At 48.2% G+C, this 22,141-nt stretch overlaps 3 protein-coding genes across 3 annotated transcripts; all 3 read right to left on the bottom strand.

Annotated features, from left to right (window-relative positions):
- Positions 1-242: 242 nt before the first annotated feature.
- ASPWEDRAFT_42955 (uncharacterized protein) lies at positions 243-1,492 on the bottom strand. Its single transcript, XM_040835914.1, has one exon. The coding sequence runs from the start codon at positions 1,359-1,361 to the stop codon at positions 384-386; it is 978 nt and encodes a 325-aa protein (XP_040686605.1). The 5' UTR covers positions 1,362-1,492; the 3' UTR covers positions 243-383.
- Positions 1,493-2,015: 523 nt separating this feature from the next.
- On the bottom strand, positions 2,016-18,565 carry ASPWEDRAFT_70556 (uncharacterized protein; the record flags this gene model as incomplete). The annotated part of the gene is made up of 7 exons (XM_040839135.1): positions 2,016-2,375; positions 2,424-6,433; positions 6,620-7,004; positions 7,071-11,284; positions 11,459-15,472; positions 15,557-18,068; positions 18,125-18,565. 7 exons carry the CDS (start codon positions 18,563-18,565, stop codon positions 2,226-2,228), a joined length of 15,726 nt encoding a protein of 5,241 aa, XP_040686606.1. The 3' UTR covers positions 2,016-2,225.
- Positions 18,566-20,197: 1,632 nt separating this feature from the next.
- Positions 20,198-20,895, bottom strand: ASPWEDRAFT_174362 (uncharacterized protein; the record flags this gene model as incomplete). The annotated part of the gene is made up of 2 exons (XM_040831216.1): positions 20,198-20,287; positions 20,335-20,895. 2 exons carry the CDS (start codon positions 20,893-20,895, stop codon positions 20,198-20,200), a joined length of 651 nt encoding a protein of 216 aa, XP_040686607.1.
- Between the last annotated feature and the right edge of the window lie 1,246 nt (positions 20,896-22,141).

The raw sequence follows: 22,141 nt of genomic DNA on the forward strand, positions 1-22,141 counted from the left end.
TTAATAAGGGTCAACAGTCACCTGCCACAGAGACTAAGACTCATCTAGACTCCGACAGACCGCAAAATTTAAGTTCTAAAATACTTTCCTTGTGCGTCCCTGGTTGACGTAGTCAATTACACAAGGGAACTTCCACCCGCTCAAAATATCGATCTATTCTACTAGACAAGATGTGCATAAATTTATCGATTCGTTGTCCTAGAGAAGTTTAATTCAACTATAGTATTTAAAATACAGATAGCCCGCTAGAAGTTGCGTTCAGGAAGTCAGTGGACGCAGCAGATACACATAAGCTGGTGTAGATGATTGGTAATGGCAATATGACATACCTGTGAGACCCTGATATATTACTCAGTTCATGGGACACAGCATCATATTCCTCCTCATCCCTCCTCCTTGGCTGTATCATTTGCTGCCTCCTTCTGGCTCCGAACATCTCGGTGGTGCTTCCAGGCTGTTTGAATGGCAAATGCGAGCTGCTTTCCATAGACCCACACTATCACTATTAACAGAGTGGCAACCGTGAAACCGATAGCAAAAAGTACCACCAGTGCAAAGACCCAGCTTGTGGTCACAAGTGAAGGCCAGGTGTCCTTGCCGCGACTACTCCGCACAAGTGAGAAAGAAGACAAGACCAGGTTTGTTGATGCCCAAATGAAAAGCAACGGAGGTGCCCAGCGAGCAAAATATTGGCCCATTTGCCAATCAAGCCGATGATAGTACCATCGACGCGGGGGAAACAACCAGACGGCAACGTTCAAACGGCTCAGGCGCATCTGGCCGTAATGGTATCGTGGAGCCACTACACTGTCGGCGAGGGGTTGGAAATTGTCAATGAAGAGTTGGAAGCTTTTGAACTTGACATCCGTCGGGATCAGGTGTTTCTCCACCGCAGTTGTGAAATCCGACTCATGTTTTATAAGATACCTGTAGGTACGAAGAAACCCTAGCGCGGACTTGCAGGAGTCTGAGAGCGCATCGTTGGGTGGCGGCTGTCTTGGTGATAGGTATTTGCTCCAAAAGCGGTGATTAAGAAGAAAATGTGGGATAGGCTTGAGGAACAGAACATCATAGTACCAGATAAGGTGAAGACCGGGATCCTCTGTGATTTTGATCTTGCGACCTTTGGTGATATGGCTGCTCAGCGAGTCTATATGCGTGCCGGATCTTGTCGCAACGAAATCCAAATATGAACCCAGTTTATTGAGCAGCGTCGCGTCCAATTCTGCGGCGAGAAATTCATCAACCTCATAGATGTTAGGTCGAAGAAGGGGGGCGTCTGGAATAGATGCTCCATCAGACTCCTCTGGGACGAGCTCATGGCATTTTCTAAATGGTGGAATAGCAGTGCTATCAGCCATACCACTCAAGCAATCTTGTTGTTCCCTTTGCGTCGAGCTAAATTGTCAGAAGAATTACCAGGCAAGGAATATAATATAGCATCGCCAAAAGTCATTGACCATCTTATAGAAACATTCCCTTGTTAGATAATCAACAGCCTTTGGTTCGTATTATTGATGGACGCCCTTGGGTCGAAATAGATCTAGCCAGATCTACTCAAGGAGTGGTGGATGAGATATACGCCAATATGCTTGCACTAGCGCTATTAATATTATTTAGCTTTTAACTATAACTGACTTGTCAAGACTTCTATTATGTTAGCATGTCGGCATGAACCATGTGGCCTGTCACCCTGACGTAACGTACATCTTCAGTTTGCACGTCATCCAATAGAATCCGGGAAGGAAAGCCAGCTGATCAAGAGCCTATCATGCGTTCTAGTACTTTATTGATGAATGAGGCCTAGTCATATTATGTGAATAAGGCCATTTTAATTTCCATGCATCACAATATGAAGTTTAGTCGCTGGGTTAATTCGTCATGAACACGCAGGCTAAAAGATCTTTATAGTGCGTAGTAGCAAATTCTGTAGATGACATATCATAATATATATATTTAGCCCCTATACTACCTTTCTTTATATGTTAATATATTAATTTAATATATTATTAGGAACTGTATATATTTGATATATTATGATGAAAATGTATATATTATGATCAAATGTGGGACACAGCATTCGAAATTATGGGTCAAGATCAAATCGATCTTAACTCTGTTTCATGTCTATGAACATGAAATGCTGAAATGCATTGACCACGTTATTCCTGTGTAAAACCTCCCATCTAGTATCAACTATTTCCAACTACAGCACATCTAACCTATCATTCAAAATCATCCATAAACCGCACCACAGTCGCATTAAAAGCAACGGCAATCTCCCCAGCCACCTCATCTGGAACCCGGCCATCCCAATAATCAATACACACACTCACATTTCTCCCACGTTCGTCAACCTGCAATACTATATCAAACTGTATCGCGTTAGCAAAAGAACCTGGTAACTCAACAATAATGCTTACCTCCATGGCATCCTCCCCAGAAACACACTCAAATGAAATACCACCAGGCTGCATCTCATTGTGCTTGCGATGATTAACCAGCGTGTTGAAGATATGATGTGATGGTGGGCTCAATCCCAGCACGTCCATGGCGCGGATCGCACCTGCATGTCGGGGGAGTGAGTTGTGGTAATCCTCTTGCATGGCAGATAGTATACTTCTGTAGCTAGTCTTCCCCTCAATGTGGATTCGACAGACGAGGAGGTTAACCAGAGCACCGACAATGTTTTCAATGTTGACTATTGACTCGTGTCGCCCTGATGTGAGATAGCCGAAGCATACTGAGTTGCTAGTATGTTTCACAAATTTATGAAGGATCACCGCCCACACGGCTTTAATCAGCGCTGGGACGGTGGTATCATGGCCCTGGCAGAAGTCGTGCATTCTGCTCGCTAGATCAAGGTCGATGCCAACATCCACGCGCCGCAATTGTCCAGGATCCTGACTGGAACTGTTCGCAACTGGGAAAAAGCACGGTGGCATGTTGGTGAGATATTCCTTCCAGTATTGAGTGTCGACAGTCGAGGTCCTGAGAAGGCCTGCTATGTAAGTGCTGTACAGTGGGGTGATACTATTCGGCAGCTGGTCCTCATACGCAAGACACCACTCGTGGAAGAGAATTGACAGTGATGCCGCATCAGTAATGGCATGACTGATGTCAATCTTAATGAACACTTGTCCAGACATGGTTTGGGACACAGTGAGCTGATGAAGCAAACCTCCTTTACAATAATCAGGGGGTGACTGGGCACGAAGAGCTGCATGAGCGTCATCGTCACAAGAAATCGTCCGAATTCTGGCCGTTGCAGACTTGAGGACGACTTGATGGTCGTCTTGATCTCCGCGAACAAATACAGTTCGTAGAGCCGCGTGGCGATCGAACAACACCTGCCAGGCTGTCTCAAATTTGCCAATATCCACAGATCCAGAGTCTCTCAATTTAAGCTCGTATATTTGACTTGGTGCATAGTAACCCGCTCTTCTTTTTTGACTGCGCAGCATCAGCTGCTGCATTGGAGAACACGGGAAAGCGTCCTCAATATCTGCTGCCACAGCACTTGGTTCCTGCTTCTTGACTCGTTCAATTAGATTGTCTAACCTGGTATATGTCAGACTCAGCAGCGGAAAGTCTTGTAATGTGTACCCTCTTTCCATTTGAGGTAGTATCTCGGCTGCCTCCTCGAGGGATTGCTGACAGGCAGAGATCCACTGGCAGATCGCATTCTGATGTCGCATATGTCGGTTATAAGCACATCTGAGGTTCAAGGACCCCTCTTGGACAAATACAGAGACCTCAATCAATGAAAATCGGTTGATATGGGGCGATACTTCATCGCTATCCATCCACGTTGTACTTTCTAGCAAAGAACCAGACCTTTCGAGCTGCTGATAGAGACCAAGGTAATTAAAGATAATCTCCATCGGCATATGGTTCCCAAATGCCTTCTTACCCTCTGGGTTCAGATACCTAGAAACGAAATATGACCACCCATTCCCTGGGACAGCCATTCGGGCATCTTTCACCCGACGGAGGATTTCGGGAATGGTATGGTTGGTTTGATTGTCCGTTTGCACATGTGTAGGCCAGATTGTCGTGAACCAGCCAACGGTTCTGGTCAGATCGATTCCAGCATCCCATGGTTCTCGGCCGTGTCCTTCGTTGAAGATAGTAGGAGCTGGCCTATCAGTGAAGGTCTGGATAAAAGAAAGAAGCAAAGCAGACTGAAAGATATCAACCGGCTGAGTTCCAAATGCATTATTAGCATCACCAAATACAGTATCCGTGACCTTTTTGTCAAGTGAGAAACCACAATGCAAGACATCCGCATGTGTATTCTGATGGATTTCCGATCCCCAGTAATCAGATGGCATTGGCAGAATGTCAAACGGTAACGCCTTTGCGGGCGACAGATGGCAGTGGCTGTACTCTGCCTGTATCTTGCACCATGACTGGAACGATATGGTCTGTAGCCCTGACAAAGAACCCTCGACTAAGAGTTCTTCCAAGTCTGCCAAGATGATCCGCCAGGACACCAGATCAATAACAAGATGATGGGCGATGAGGGAAATGTATTGAGTGTCTGTCATGTTGATCAGGTCAACTCTGAACACCGGTCCTGTTGTTATATCGAGACTCTTTTGGTGTTTCGAGATCATATCCTTTACTTCATCGACAGTGTTGAGAGTGTGCCCCAAAAGCTTGTAACATCCTTTCTCATTTTGCTGAACGACTTGAGTCCATTTCCCATCAGTCTGATGGAAGGTTGCCCTCAGCATCGAATGTCGCGCAAAGATTAAATTCAGCGCCTTGTTGAGATCAGATATTGCAATGTTCCTGGTACAACGGAGGAAAAAGCTCTGGTTAAAGTGGTTATACCCAGAAGAAGCATGCTCGAAGAACATCCGCTGTATAGGCGAGAGTTCGAACGAAACGCCAATCTGTTCATCCACCATAACGGGGGCTATCGGTTTATCTTCAAACCGCATTTGCTGCGCAAGCCGAGAGATAGTCTTCCACCGCAAAATCTCCGCAACAGTTGTTGAAAATCCAGCTGCTTTCAATCGGGCAGACATTTGCATCGCAGTGATGGAGTCACCACCAAGCCTGAAGAAGCTATCTTCAACCCCGATCTGGCCAGCCTCCATGTTCAGGATCTGTGCCCAGATCTGCTGGAGTGTTCTTTCCGTCTCTGACAATGGCTTCTGCTCGTGCTTTGCTGATCTTGATGGATTATATGACTGCATTTCATCCCGAGAGATTGCTGCGGCCTTCTCATGCAAATAACGTCGATCAACCTTCCCAGATGGCGTCAAAGGGACTCGAGTTAGAGGGATAAAGGCATTCGGAACCATGTACACTGGGAGGGAATCATGCAGCACCGACTCTGCCTGGAGAGCTTCAGACAGGAATTCCGAAGTCGGTGCCTCGAACATCCTGTCAGAAGCTGTATTTTGTTGACCACACCATATAAAGGCAATCAGCATTGGGTGACTTTGGTGTTCAGCAAGTTTGACAACACCTGCAACGACATCCGACGCAGAAGGGAAGGCTTGGCGTATGTGATGCTCAATCTCACCGAGTTCAATCCGCTGCCCACGAACCTTAACCTGAGTATCCTTGCGGCCGACGTAGGAGATAGATCCATCCGACAATGAGTATCGCACCAAGTCGCCTGTTTTATACATCCGGTCTCCAGCCTCCAACTTGAATTGACTAGCCCATTTTGGAGTGCTGATGAATGCTGCATTGCGCTTGTTGATGTATCCATCGCCCACGATAGGACCGTGGATAATGAGCTCGCCCACTGCGCCAATAGGTGCTAGTCGGTGATGGTTATTTTTGTCGACAATCCAAGCGTTTGACCCAATAGGATATCCGATATTGCTTGGATCTTCTCCAGGGCCAGCACGGATCTCAGACTGAACAGTGGAGATGATTGAGCATTCGACCGGTCCGTATGCATTTATCACGCGCACATGCGGTGCCCAAACCAAAACGTCTATCTGCTGCATTGCTTCACCGGCAAGCACCAACGTCTTCAATGTAGGAAGGTCGCTGGGATTCAGGATTCTCACAAGTGATGGTGTGAGGTTGGCCCAGTTGATCTGTAAATCATTCGCTGCTTTGACTAGATCACTCTTCCGATCTCTCTCAGAGGGCACGCACACACACGCCCCGGCCAGTAATGTCGTCAGATTGTCGGCAATACTAATGTCAAATGCGTACGATGCAAACTGCAAGACTCGCGACTTGGGGTTGAGGGAAAAGGCTGTGCTCTGCGCGCTTGCGCTGGTAGTAAGTGCTGTATGCGGGATAATTGCTCCCTTTGGCTTTCCTGTCGACCCAGACGTGTATGCCACATAGGCTGGAGTCTTTGGATCGACAAATCCCGGCGTCCAGTCCCCCTCATTTTCTTGCCATGCCTTGCTGCCGTCCTCGTCGATTACAATGACCATGTTTGTAATACTCGCTGCCATTGCATGAGTTTGTGTAGAGGCCACTATGAGGTTTGCTTGAACATCCTCGCACATTCCTTGTAGCCGCTGTAGGGGATGAGATGGGTCGAGTAGTATAAAGGCCGCACCTGCCTTCATCACTGCGAGTATCGCAACTGTCGTCCATCTCGACTTTTCAAAGCATAGCAATATAAAATCACCTGGTCTCATCCCCAGATTCGTGAGGTGGACCGCCAGTTTGGATGATAATTGATCTAGTTCCCCATATGATAAATTGCCATCCCACGCGCAAACAGCCGGGGAGTGCTTTTGTGCCAGACAGCGCTGGTGGATCAAATCATGAACGCAACTGTTAATTTCCTCAGGAGCTTTTTGAATCCACTGCTGTATCTGTGCTGTGTCTTGCTGACTTATTATATCCAAGTCCCCAACTGAATCACTGGGCCTGGCGACAATCTCGGATACAATTTGAGAGAATGTGTTGGCCACTTGCTTTGCCTGTATATCTGATAGGACGGAACTCCAGTAGTTGAAGGATACGGCCACCCCACTGCCTTTGACAGTAACATGCAGTGTTATATCAAACTTTCAACGTCAGTATAACAGATCTTACAAGCGAGATCTTACAAGCGTATGGAATTGATGGCTTACCTCGGTTGGGTCCTCTCCCCGGACATGATCAACACGAATGCTCGACTGCCCATCGCCAGATTTCCCGGTATCTCTCTGCAAAGACATGGCAGTATTAAAAAGGGGCTGGCCTGGGGAGGCTGATGAGGATCGCAGAATATCAGCTAGCGAGCAATGCTGATGAGTCAAACTCTTTGCATAATCTGCTTGGTTCTTCTGCAATGCGCTTAGAATCGGCGTGTGCTTTTCCAAATCCATGCGACAGACGAGCATATTGATAAACGGCCCAATAGTATCCTCAGCCCCTGCCACAGGTATATCTCGACACGATGCTAGATACCCGAAGCAAACCGTGTCCGAGCCCGTGTAGCACTGCAGGACGACGCCCCATACTACCTGAAACAGGTTTGAGAGAGTCAATTCGTGGGTTTCGTTGAATTCGTGCAGCTTGCGCAGGTCAAGACTTAAATCGACATTCAGTGAATGTAGTGAGCTGGAACTTGTGGCTTCACTTCCGCTATTTAGGTTGGGGAAGTTGCACTGGTAAGCCCCATTCAAATATTCCTTCCAGTATGCCCGTGCTGGATCTGCAGATACACTCCCGAGGTACGCAATATAGTCACTGTAAAGTGGACCATGTCGGGCCGGAAGCTTTCCATCATATGCCAGTGCCAAATCGCGCCTCAACAATGACGTCGACGTACCATCAATGAGTGCATGATTGATTTCCAGCTCGCACTGTACATTGTTCTTCCCGGGGTATAGTGTAAGGATATACGGCAGTAGCCCTCTTTCATGACCATACGATGCGGTATGGGGGCCCTCATCCTTATCTGACACGTATACATCCGGATCAACCTCCTTCAACACAACTTGATCAAACATGCCTGGTTGCGATATATTCTGTACAAGCATCGTGCGCAGAATCGGATGATACTGCACCACTCTCTTCCACGCACGCATCAGATGCTCAAGGTCAACAGGTCTGCTGTCGCATGAACTTGCCCTCCAGAATAAGCGTGTCCGATAGTGCTCTGCATCTAAGCTCTGACCCAGGAGAATACCCTGCTGCATGGGAGAGCATGGATACGCGTCTTCTACCTGCGCGGCCGAGAGACCGAGCCCTGGTAATGTTTGCTCGATGAACTGTTCCAAGGTAGTATATGTGAGAGGCAACAGCCGGAAATCAGTAAGTGTGTATTGTTGTTTGGAGTGTAGCAACGTCTCCGCAGCCTCTCTGAGTGTGTCTTCACATTTGGCAATCCAATTGCGGATAGTGTCCTGGTGCTTCATGTATCGGTTATAGATGAAATTGAATCGAAGACGACCACCAACAACCGATACAGAAACCTCAATCAACGAGAACCGCGGGACGTCGGATGCTATATCTGAATCTTCTATGGCCTGCTTGTTTGCTTGTTGGAGCACCGCACCGGGCCGTTCCAGCTGTTGATAGAGACCCAAATAGTTGAACAGTATTTCAATCGGGAAGTGATTACTGAAAGCTTTCTTTCCCTCAGGATTGAGGTAGCGCGAGGCAAAGTAAGCCCACCCATTGCTTTCTATCTTCCTGCGAGCATCTTTTGTCCGGCGTATAATATCGAAAAGATCAGACTGATTGCTGCCTGCTATGAATATCGGAAACATGGTGGTAAACCATCCCACCGTTCGGGAAATGTCGAGAGCTGCATCCCATGCCTCACGGCCATGCCCCTCGCTAAAGATCGCAGGCGGAGATCGATCTTGAAAGGTCTGGATGAATGAATAAAGAATTGCCGCTTGGAAGATCTCGACTGGCTGTGTGTTCATGGCATGATTGGCAGCACCGAATAGCGTCTCTGTGACGCTGCCCTCGATAGTGAACTCTTCCTGTACTGCTTCACTGTACGTGTTACACTTATCGGCAACTCCCCAATAATCCTCCGGTGGATGAGGGACGGTGAATGGCAACGCCGTTTTAGGGAGTAGATTATCACGGCTGTAGTCCTCCTGTAGACGGCACCATCGCTGGAATGAAAGTGAAGGATGTTGAGAAATTGATGAACTCTGCGATGAAAGCAGCTCCTCTAAATCGCCGAGAATGATTCGCCACGATACAAGATCAACGACCAAGTGATGAGCTACCAACGACACATACTGCTCTTTCTCAATCCCCACTGTCATCAGGTCAACCCGGAATACAGGCCCACGTTGGATATCCAGGCTGCTCTGGCTTGTGGCCACAGTACTATTCACTTCGGACCAAGACGGCAGTTTGTGTTGATTAAAATGATAGCTATTCTTGTCGTTCGATATTATGCGTTGAGCCCATCTGCCTTCTTCGTGACTAAATCGTGCCCGTAGCATTGAATGATGCGCAACAATCGAATCGAGCGCCTGTGCCATTTCAGCAGCTTCAATCTTTGCACCACGTACCACTCGAAGAAAGAAACTCTGATTGAAGTGGTTATGCCCCTGTGGTGCATACTCGAAAAGCATTTGCTGGATGGGCGAAAGCTCAAATTTGACATCCGTCGGCTGATTGACAGATTCTGCGTCTTGAATGTCTGGAAATAGACATCTATCATCCGACTGCATATGCTGGGCTATTCGTGAGATGGTTTTGTAAAGAAAGATGTCCGAAACAGCAACAGAGACTCCTGCCGTAGCCCTTAACTGTGCTGATACCTGCATTGCAGTGATAGAATCCCCACCAAGACGGAAGAAACTATCCTCAACACCAATATGATCAGGATCGATGTTGAGGATCTTTGCCCAGGCTTGCTGCAGAGCGCGTTCTGCATTTGTTGATGGCTTCTCTTTTTCCATATCCGGGGAGTTGTATATCTGCAAGTCCATCTGCGCAGCCTGCTCGCTTATATAACGCCTGTTGACCTTCCCTGACAGTGACAACGGGATTTGGGACAAAGGGATAAACACATTCGGAATCATATAGGCCGGAAGGACCTCGTGCAATGCTGATTCGACCCGGTGTGCCTCTGCTTTGAATTGTTGGGAAGGTCCTGTAAATGCAAGGCTTTGTTCTTGTTCGCTCGGACCGCACCAGATAAAGGCCATCAGAATTGGATGTTCATGGCTCTGTCTGATCACAGCCTCGACCACCACGTCTTGTGCTCCTTTGAATTGGCGACATACATGATGCTCGATTTCGCCGAGCTCCATCCGCTGCCCGCTGATCTTTATCTGTGTGTCTTTCCTGCCAATATAGCTGATCGAACCGTCCAGTGCATATCGCACCAGATCGCCTGTTTTATAGAATCGGTCACTGCTCGTCGTTGCCCATGGTGGATTATCAAAAAAGACATCTGCCGTCTTTTCTTTATTGTTGATGTATCCGCGCCCAACAATAGGACCCTGAATGACCAGCTCACCAACAGCACCAATTGGTACCAGCTTACGATGGTCATCTTTCTTGACAATCCAGGATACAGATCCAATAGCATGCCCGATATTCCTGGGATCAGATCCCGGGTTAATCCTTGGTTGAATGGTGGAGAAAACAGAGCATTCTGCAGGCCCGTACATATTCACCAGCTGTGTCTTTGCAGCCCATGCTTCAATGTCCGCTGGCGACATTGGTTCGCCCGCTAACATAAGCCTCTTTAATTTTGTCTTCTCTGGGACCAGGAGCCTCGCAACAGAGGGGGTTAGCGGGGCACTATTCACCTGTAGCCGGGTCATGGCTCCTGGAATATCATTGTGACGTTCGGCTTCGCTTGGAACGCAAACACAGCCTCCGGCTATTAATGTAGTCAGATTATCCGCGATACTCACATCAAAGGCATATGAAGCAAATTGGAAAACCCTCGATGTACAGTCAAGTTTCAGAGATTTTATCTGTGCCTCTGCGCCTGTGCAGAATGACTCGTGTTCGATGATGATTCCTTTCGGTCGGCCAGTGGAACCCGATGTAAAGACTGCGTATAAAGCATTCTTTGATTGAATCTTTCCAGTGTCTGGTCCGGTTCCATCCACAGTATGGCACGTAGTATCAACAAATGGCAGTGGGACAACAGTAGCTGCGAGATCTGCGCTCAACCCAGTTTGCAATGTCGAAGAAATTATGATTGATGCCCCCACTTCACGACATATATCCTGAAGGCGCTTGGGCGGATGCGACGGATCCAAGAGAACAAATGCTGCTCCGGCCTTGACGGTTGCAAGCATTGCCACTGTAGTCCACTTTGATTTTTCGAAGCAGAGGGGAATAAATGTATCTGTCCCTGGCGCCACGCCTAGCCTTCGTAGACGCATTGCCAAATGCGAGGTTTATTCGTCCAGTTCACGATATGTCAGGTTTCCATCCCATGCGTGAACAGCATCTGCCTCTGGTTGGGACATGAATTTTCGAGAGATCAATGTGTCTGCTGTGGTTTTAGATCGCACTGGTTGGTTCTTGTTCCATTTACCCAGTAGTGTCAGATCTTCGGGGCTGATGAGGTCAATCTCATGCATAGTCCGCCTTGGATGGCTGCTTATCTGCTGTATGAAATGAGCGAATTGGGACAGTATTAACTTTATCTGCCCCTCAGGAAGAACCTTCTCATCAAACACTGCCCGTAGATTCAGAGACCCAGCGCTTGGTTCACAAAGTACAGTAAGTGCATATGTATAAAATTCCTCCTGGTTATAGGGGTGTTGTGCACGCTGCCCAAGGAGATTTAGACTATGTTCTTCCTGGTCTGTCTGCATCACCAATAAGCTCTGAAAGCGACATGCAGTGGCCGGCTCAGCTCCTAGGCGGCCAATCCTCTGCAGCCCGATTTGTTCGAATGGAATCATTGCCATTGCTTTGCTCTGAATCGCCTGCAGCGCTTGCTCAACCACAACATTGCCTTGAGTGCGGATTCGCAGAGGGACTGTTGTGATGGCTGGCCCTGTGATTGTATCGATACCAGTGACGGGTGCACTGCGTCCACTGATGGTAGCTCCAAAGACTACATCATCCGACGCAGTGTATTGGGCCAAAACCAACGCCCACGCCAGTCGTACTGTCGTTGACAGAGTAGTGTCTTTATCGCTACCGGATGGCAAATGAGGTATAATATGCAGCATAGTCGTGGTGGGCGCTGGTTTGTATGTCGCAGAGGGTAGTGTCGGAAAAGGGACGGCGTTGAGGTCTGAAAGCTCCAACCGCCAGAAGCTGTCCGCGGTTTCAGTGTCTAAATGTTCGATATATTTGATAAAGGGGGTGAATGGTCGAGCTGGGAGCGTATGGCCGTTGTAAGCCTGCTCGACCTGCTTCAAGATTGAAAGAAGAGACAAGCCATCATAAAGGGCATGATGCAGCGTCATGATAAACTGAAAGCCATCTGCCTCCTCTGAAAAACAAAGCCGTACTAGACGCCCGCCCAACTGAGCCTCCATGGGCGAATCGTGCAGCTCCCAGCTTATCCTCTCTCTTACAACGACCTGAAACATGCCGTGTCCTTCGACATGCACAATTCGGGTCCGTAGAATGGGGTTTGCCTGATAGACTGCCTCCCATGCTCTCTGGAAGTCGTCGATACCAACACTGCTGGGGAAGTTGAAGGTATATTGGCCCATATATGCGCCAGGCCTCATCGCTGTCAGTGCCATCAGGCCTTCTTGCATCGCTGTGCAAGGATATATGTCATCGATTTCGGCCATGGAGACAGCGCATTGTTTCGTTGCTGTCTCACGGACATGCTTCCGGACTGCTCCCTCTTCAAAGAGGGAGAAAGGCTGGATAGTTTCTTGAAAATCATCATGAGAAATCCGCTGGGCAGTCAGGGCGAGGTCTGACAGTTTGGGGTGGAGGAACACGTCTGGCACAGTAAACAAAAGGCCATGGTCACGTGCGTGTCCCACCAACTTCATCGCTGTGATTGAGTCCCCTCCCAGACGAAAGAAACTGTCATCCATCCCAATCCTATCCACCTCCATGCCAATGACCTCGGCTATGATCCCCTGAAGCAGCATCTCGGTCTCGGTAGTTGGTGCTCTTTTTTCTACCGAGTCATCAACCGTGTACGCTTCTAGCTGCATCCGCGTGAGCTGCGAGGCGTATGTCCTTATTGCTCGACGGTCTGTTTTGCCTGTTCCTGACATGGGCAAGTATCTGAGGGGCACGAATATTCTCGGCACCATATAGCTAGGTAAGCATTCATTGAGCTCCGAGCCTGTTTTCAAAGTCGCTGATTGAAACTCTTCGCTTACTCCAGCAAAAAGGCTGGACTCTAGTGCGCTTCCTTGGCCATGCGCATCGGTCCCAGCGTCTTGAACCAGGATAAATGCTACCAGCAGTGGTCTGGCATTTTCATCGACAGGTACTACCACTTCCACCAATGTCTGTCGTGCTCCGGGAAAGCAGCGGTGAACATGATGCTCTATCTCACCCAGCTCAATACGTTGGCCGTTAATTTTGATCTGTGTGTCCTTGCGGCCAACCACCTGGAGGGAGCCATCGTCGTTGTACTGCACAAGGTCTCCTGTCTTGTACAATCGGTCATTATCCTGTCGAAAATGAGCTAGCCACGGAGGACTTTGTATAAACGCCTCTTCTGACTTTTGCGGTTGATTTATATACCCTCGACCGACGATTGGCCCTTCGATCAATAACTCTCCAACCACACCAATAGGAACCAGTCGCGTATGGTCTGATTGGTCGACAACCCAGCACGCCGATCCTGTAGCGAAGCCAATATTGTTCGCATCACCATCAGAACACGACTGCACCGTTGACACCACTGAGCACTCTGCGGGACCATAAAGGTTGAAGACTTTGGCATGCCCTTCCCACATACGGATATCGGACGCATTTCTTTTTTCACCACCATGGATTACCGTCTTTAGACCAGGGATGTCATCAGGGCGCAGGATTCTAGCGACTGACGGGGTGAGATCAGCCCAGTTAGCATGTAGCTTATTGATTGCGTTTTCGATTAACCCGCCACGATCAGTCTCGGACGGTACACAGAGACATCCTCCATTAAGCAGTGTGCTCAGTGTATCTGCAATGCTGACATCGAATGCGTAGGATGAGAATTGGAAGACCCTGGATTCAGAGGTCAAACAGAGTGCTTTGGAATGGTGCAATGACCCGGTGCAGAACGCACGGTGCTCGATCACCACCCCTTTTGGCTCCCCTGTGCTACCAGATGTAAACACTACATATAGAGCGTTGTGTGGCTGAACTATAGAGCTCCTCCAATTACCCTCCATTCCGTGCCATGCAATCTCATCGTCACTAACAGGGACCACGGTGGCTGCCAGCCCAGCTGCCTTGGCAGTATTTTGTGCGGAACACAAGACAATGGTGGCTCCAGCACTTGCACAGATCTTTTCAAGGCGTGTGGATGGATGTGATGGGTCCAGTAGTAAGAATGCGCCGCCTGCCTTCACGACACTAAGAATAGCGACGGTTGTCCATTTACTCTTCTCAAAGCAAAGAGACACAATCACTTCTGGGCCCACGCCGAGACTGGTTAAGTGTCTTGCCAACTTGGATGATAATATATCAAGTTCTCTGTACGTAAGCTCTCCATCCCAAGCGCAAATTGCTGGTGCTTCTGGTCGAGTCATAAAGTGCTTGTTGATGACTTCGTGGACACAACACTCCTCTGCTTTTGGGACACTGCTATTCCACCTTTCAAGCTGTGTTATATCCTCTGGACTAATCGTGCTGATCTCCGCCATGGTATCGGACATGTTGGAGTGTATTTTCTTGGTGGTGCTGGCGAGGGTATCGAGGATTCGCCTCATCTGCAACTCGGTCACAACATTTTCATCAAAAACCGCTTTCACATTCACATAATCAACATCCAGATGACACGAAAGCATGATTGCATAGCTGTTATATTTTGATTCATCTGCAGTGGTTTGCCCGTCTTTTAGTATAGTATTGCTATCATTCTCAGCGGGGTGGACAACCAGCAAGCTTTGAAATTGACAGGCAGCTTCAGCCTCCTTCCCAAGACGGCTAATGTTCTGCAATCCAAACTGCTCAAATCGGATCATGCCAGCAGAACGAGCTTGAAGATCGCTAAGTGCGTCCTTGACTAACTGATCATGCTGCAGTTGAACACGAAGTGGTACAGTAGTAATAGTTGGACCAGTCATCTGCTCTACTCCTTCTACCGGAGCACTCCGTCCAGAACTCGTCACGCCAAAGATGACATCCTTACGATTGGTGTGGAGTGAGAGTATAATTGCCCATGCAAGACGCAGCTTTGTGGAAATGGTGAATTCGTCGCCCTCCCCTACTTGTCTTGGTTCTAATGCGATTTCACGTGTGACGATTCTTGTTGTGCGCGGCACATACGCCATGGAAGGCAAAGATGGAAAAGGGACGGCATCAATAGCCGTAAACTCTGAACGCCAAAAGTCTGCACTATCATGGTGAGACTGTATAACGTGGTCAACAAATGAGCTGAACCTTCGGTATGGCAATGGATTGCCACCTAAATACGCGGATTCCAGTTGTTTGAGCACCAATGGTAACGATCAGCCATCGAAGATTGCATGATGCATGGTGAGAACAAAACTGTGCTCATCAGACTTGGCTTTTCTGGTGATCGCCAGGCGTATTAGTGGTTGGCCAATCCGCATTGGAGTAGAACAATCTTGGTCCAGGTACTTGTCCAGATCACTGTGATATTGACAGAGCATATTCCCTTTGATAACAGCTTGGAACGTCCCTAGAGCAACGGATTGGATGATTCGTGTCCGCAGAATAGGATTCTTCTCAATGACCAACCCCCACGCAAATTGAAACCTGGTTATATCAACGTGACGGGGCAATTTGTACACCGACTGCAAAATGTGCATGCGCTGATCCTTTGCTGTTAAGGCGATCAAGCCTTCTTGCATCGCGGTGCATGGATAGATATCTTCAATCTGGCCCCCGTCGATCTCGCATTGTTCGATTACTAGCCTTCTGACTTTATCCAGGTCCTTATCTGCGACAAGGCCGAAGGGGCGTATGTCCGGTCTATCACTTTTTATTACTTGACGCACGATCAGTGCAAGGTCCGACAGCTTTGGGTAGGCGAATAACTCTGCCACAGTCAAATCGATGCCTTCTTCTCGCGCTGCTGTCACCAGCTTCATTCCCGCAATAGAATCGCCGCCACACCGGAAAAAGCTGTCATGTCGGCCTATGCTTTGTGGTGCTCGATGGAGTATCTTTGCCCACAGCAGATGCAACCGTTTCTCAATCTCGTTAGCTGGGGCTTCGCTCGATGACGAGCCTCCGTAGAATATTTTGATTTCACTTGGGGAGAGCTTTGACGCAAGAAAGAGAAGTCGCTTTCTATCTTTTTTCCCTGACATATTCAGTGGCATTTTCCGGGTTGGGATAACGATCGACGGGATCATATGTCGCGGTAAAACCTTTGAAAGCCGCTCTTCTATCGGTCGCAAATATGGCACTGCCCGATCATCCCGAATAAAGATATCATCATTCTGTCCATCGTCTGGAACAGAAATATTGATGAATGCCGCTAGCCTCCGGCCGTGGAGGAGGCCTACAGTTACATTGTTGGTTTGAATGCGAAGTTCAGCGAGTGCACACCGCATGCGGTATTCCACCTCTGTCAGCTCCACCCTCTGACCGTGTATCTTGATCTGGCTGTCCTTGCGACCAAGGAAATTGAGCGTACCGTTTGTATTGTACCGCGCCAAATCTCCAGTTCTATATAGGCGTCGTGTTGACCCGGCAGAGCGTACCTGGGACAGCCAAGCGGTCGACTCCAGGAATGACGATGAAGTTCCTACTTGGTCGTTTATATACCCCCGCCCAACAGAGGAACTTTCTATGACCAGCTCTCCGGTCGCTCCGATCGGCAGCAGCTGGTTTGGGTTGTCCATGTCGACTATCCAAAGAGCAGGCCCAATGCCCCGGCCTATATTTCTGTGGTCTGAACCAACCTCTATCTTGGATTGTAGAGAGCTGACGGCCGCACATTCGCACGGACCATAAGCATTCATCAGGTGAACCTTGCCAGCCCATAAAGCAACATTTGCTGATGTCATCGATTCACCACCTAAAAGTAAACATCGCAAGGTTGGCACACTCTCCGGTGCTATCAGACCAACAACAGATGGGCTAAGACTGGCCCAGTTTACAGCAGATCGATTAATGAATGAAGCGATGTCGTTGCCGCGATCCGAATCTGACGGCAGACAGATAGTGCCACCGAACATTAACGTAAACAAGATATCTCGATTCGCTACATCGTAAGCGAAGCTGGCAAATTGCAGCACCTTTGAATTACGATCGAGTGATAAAGCCGTTTTGTTCGCCTTGGCCGCCGCGCAGAAGGCCGCATGTTCAATGACAACGCCTTTTGGCACTCCGGTCGATCCTGACGTGAAGACGGCGTATAAGGCATTCTGGGGTGTTAGTTGTGTGCTGATACTCCCTGTTCCATCATCTTGAGCTTGTGGCCAGCTGAATATTTCCTGTCCGACCGTGATTACCAGTGGTGCGAGCTCCTCCATAATCCTACTATTTTCGGTCGAGGCCATCACGAGCTCCGCGTCGACGGTCTGGCATATACTGCGGATACGGTCGAGAGGATATGCCGGGTCTAAAAGTACATAGGCACCACCGCTCTTGATCACCCCGAGTATTGCAACAATTGCCCACTTGGATTTCTCGAAGCAAAGCGGAACAAATGATTCTGGGCGGACTCCACTGGCAGCAAGGCGGATTGCCACGGTTGTTGAAAGTCGATCCAGCTCGTTGTATGTGAATTCGCCATCCCACGAGGTGACAGCCACGTCGTCAGGATGCTCAAAGCATTGGCGTGATATGACGATGTTGACGCAGTCGTTTGACTTCGGGGGCGCTTCCCTATTCCACTGGGCGATTTGATCGAGGTCGTGTCGGCTGCACAAATCCAAGCTACTCACGCCCTTTTCAGGTTTACTCATCATTTGCGACACTGCGTGGCTGAACGCATTGGCCATGTAATTGGCTTGTTCAAATGCCGACGAGTGGTAGTTCAGTGAGGCTATGATTCCGTCTCCGTTCAGGTGGATCTCGACTACAATCTTCACTGTCTCCATCAGTCAGAAGCGGACATTAGACATTAGCAATATTCGCTTACTCTCGATGTCTGGTAGTAATGCATGCCGTTCGACTTCTCAACGGTCGTATCATGCATTATGACCGTATCGAAGCTTTGCATCGCCTCTTCGGAGTTAGTCCAAAAAGAGCCCCGGGTGCCTTGCTGAAGATGTTCCAAGACGGAGACATTGTTGGCCATGTCCACCACACAGACCTGGCTATTGGTATCACCGATATGTCCGGGTGTGATGTATCCAAAGCAGATAATGTTTGAGGCTGTATAGGAGCGAAGGACCGCTCCCCAGGCCACCTGAACAAGCGCAGTGATACTGAGCTCATGTGTATCACAAAATCCGCGGGTTTCCAACCCCGGATCTAAGTCGATTACGATGGATTGGATTTTATCACAACAAGTGGCATATTCCTGCAAGCCAGCTCCACCGCTTGGCTGCAGTTCATCGTTCACTTGAGGCAGCGTCATGGCCGATTTCTTTGGCCTGTTGGTTGCTTTTTTCTGCACCTGCAGGTCATTAAACAGACATGAGAGCTATCCAGCCAGTATGTGCAGTTACTTGGCTTTTTGCGAGGAAAAACTCAGCTGGAAACATGGGCATCTCTCTCCGCTCTCTTCAGCTACACTGTGGAGATCATCGCTGCTGTGATGTGGGGTGCTATAGCCAATAAACAGAGTCAGCTCTACTAGTATCTAACTTTGATAACATTAAGCGAGTGAGTGAGATCATGGGTTCATGGGCTGCAAATCTTGAATGTCTGCATAGATAATTACAAGGATGATGGAGCTACACTCTGCAGGCTGCAATCTGTACAGGTATTTACTTATACTACATGTGATTCAGGTAAACAAATCTCTTTTACTGGCCATTCTGAATCTTGACCCACTTCTCTTCACACTTTTATCTGTGTCATGTGACTTACTGATAAGGGCAGTCCTTTAGGGTTTTCTCTGGTCATCCCCTATGATCTTCTATGTCAGTTTTTCTGGGCGTAAGTTGTTGATATCAGCCTTTTCCACATCATGCCAGATAGTTAGCAGTATAGTATAATTGTCGACTGCTCGGGGAAGAAATGTGAAGAAATGACAATTTTCATTATATATAAGATCCCCACACTTTTTAGCTGCAGGGGAAAACGTAATTATAACCGCGAGTAATTCTATTATATAAAATACAACTTATAGCGTACTCCGATGTAGGCTAGGTAGACCCGGTTGAAATATTAATTACATGAGCATTCATCATGGTGGTCACCGTTTTAGTCGAACAGGATAATCTCAACAGACCCTCTACTGAGATAATAGAATCGGCTTTCCATCGTAATTTCAGCTCCCAACTTCAAAGCAGCAGTAGAGTGGTACACTTAAGACTTCAATTCCAGTTACTCGGCAAACCCCCCCCCCCAATCTTCCCGTCAGCATCTATCAGGCCCCGCTGTGTAACATCGACATCTGTTCCAGCATCAGCCCCGTATCTGGACATAACTCTTCTGGCGCTGGCGTCTGCCCTGCTATGGGTGGGACAGGAAGCGGCCGTAGAGGTAGAAACCAGCGACGCATCCAAGGCCCGATACCACTGAATGTCCGAACAACCATCTATCAAATCCAAAACACTGGTTTTGCCATCAAAGACAGTTCCTTCCGGACAGTCCGGGGCCGATGTCAACTTACATATCTGTTCCACTGGGTCTGGGGCGGGCGGAAGGTTCTTCCGCTACACACCATCTACCATCTTACACAGTTCCAAGGGACAGAAGGAGGCTTTGATAGCGGAGCAAGATTCACCGTTGAATTCTCTGCTCGGCGGACAGGAAGGTTTGTTTCCGACGCACTCTTTTCTGTTAAAGGAGGTTCCGGGTGGACACTTGGGTCGTTGACGTGCAAGCATACGTTATTACGGAGAACCAGAAAGGGTGGGCAGATGATGGTGTCTTTGCTGATACATTGTAGTCCGTTGTATCGGTACCCAGGGGCGCAGGGGTCATATGTTGGCAAATCATAAAAATCAATTCATGCCGATAGAGACAGTCTAGATAGTACACTTGGTGGTGTTTATGAGCTGCCTACCAAGCTCAAGAATATGTATTGGCATAATCTCTTTTAGTTGTCCTGCTGATTGCTGCCCTTGTACGACGACTCGGGACTGCTGTAATACATGATATCCGCCATGACAGAGATAATCAATAGTACCTAGCACGTATCAGAGACAATATCTATCTTCCATGAACTTGACTTACTAGTGAAAGGTCCAACCCCCCCGCCACTTCTATCTTCCACTCAAACCCCTTCACAGGGATATACGCAGACATAAAATCCAATCTCCGAATAACCATCACCAAGGCCCCATCGACAAACACATGAGTCATAATCTTCCACACATCCTGCCCTCGCACTTCCAGCAGGACTTCCTGTCCATCGCCCGCCGCGTTCTTGACATACACGTCCATTTTGTCCTTCAACCACGACAACCGCGGCGCAATCGTGACGACGGGGTGTTCTTCCTGACCTGGTAGATACGCACTCCATGTGACTCCCGTCGCTTCGCGTCGTAGATCGTAAAGTGGCTGATCAGAGGCATCGCGGACAGAACGACGCTGGCGCCAGGATGCGAGAATACTAGCCATGGAGAAGAGTTTGGTTTCTGGGGTGGTGAGTTTGTGGGGACATGTTGAGACGGTGAAGTCGCCTCGGGATGCGCTTCTGCTGTGATGTTTGATGTATATGGTGGTGGCTTCGGATGGGACGTGTTGTGGGTGGATGGCGATGGCTTGTTGGAGGTTGAGGAGTTTTCCGGCCATGTTGTATGAATATCTGCTGAGGGATCAGATCTGACGGGGGGTGGTATCTTAAGGTATCTCCAGAAAAGCGGCACCGTCAAGAGGGGAAATGGCGATCATCCTATGAACCCTGTACATGTGGAGAACGGGGCCATTCTCAAAAGATATTAAAAGCCAACCCCGTGGCGCAGTCAACTGTGGGTCGTGTTTGGCGCTTAATCCCACCTCTACTAAAAGCACTACTAGTACCCTTGCTCTTAAAAAAAAAAGATCTGTATGCGAGTCCTCATTGTGAGTGGCCCTTCGACATGCACTGACTCGCAATAGAGTAGCTCGGGTTTATGACTCTAGACAAAACCCACCACGGAGCCAGAAAGAAGGTCTTGAAAAGCTTTATACATCACAGCCAAGGGAGTAATTCCCCGCTGCAAGTACAAGACGTTTCCGTTCACGCAGTCCTTGTCTCTATCCTTCTCCTTTCTTCTGCTGTTGCACTTCTACGGAGCTGTTGTTTCCTTAGATGGCTCACCCTGCTCTTGATGAGGACTTTGCCTAGTAACAAGGACAGAACAGCTTGGCGAAAGTGACTCGCAAGGCAATCCTACCAGATATCTAGAGCACCTTGAACAGTTTTCCAGCTCTATTGGGCCTTTGCCGCAGAACAGCATGAGCAACTTCTTTTCAAATAGACTGCTGCATCTAGCACAGTCCCATCCCGAACAGACTGTATTGAGTCGCTCCCATCGAAGGATTATAACGATCTCGCCAATCCATGCCTTTGTGTTGATAACCTGGCATGGTTCTCTGTCAAAATTAATGACTTTTTTTATTAGTATAGTGTTTTCTTTTTAATGAAATGGAAAGATAAGAAAGGAGAGATCAGTTGGAATATGCTTGTCATACTAATGATGATCCATCACGTGTCGGGGGTTTGAAAATATATAGTATGGTGATAGACGACCAATGCTACTATCTATGGTGATGTTTCTATATATTTCATCATTTTTCATTGTCTAGTACATACAACCACAGGGTGTAGAAAACAGGGCTTCCCGTCCGCTCAGCCGTACTTAAGCCACAGGAATAAAGGCGATGAATAGTTCCCTAAGCCTTAGTAGTCAAAAGCAGCATGATTGATCCCTTAGGGTGAGTATAGGTTATCTGGATAAATAGGTGAACCTAATATAAAATATTATAGGTGAGTGGGGTGACTAGGCTAATCTAGGTAAGGATAATAGTACTAAGGTGGGTTAAGACTCTTAGCACT

The sequence above is a fragment of the Aspergillus wentii genome, assembly GCF_001890725.1.
Source record: "Aspergillus wentii DTO 134E9 unplaced genomic scaffold ASPWEscaffold_6, whole genome shotgun sequence".
Taxonomy (NCBI): Eukaryota; Fungi; Ascomycota; class Eurotiomycetes; order Eurotiales; family Aspergillaceae; genus Aspergillus; species Aspergillus wentii.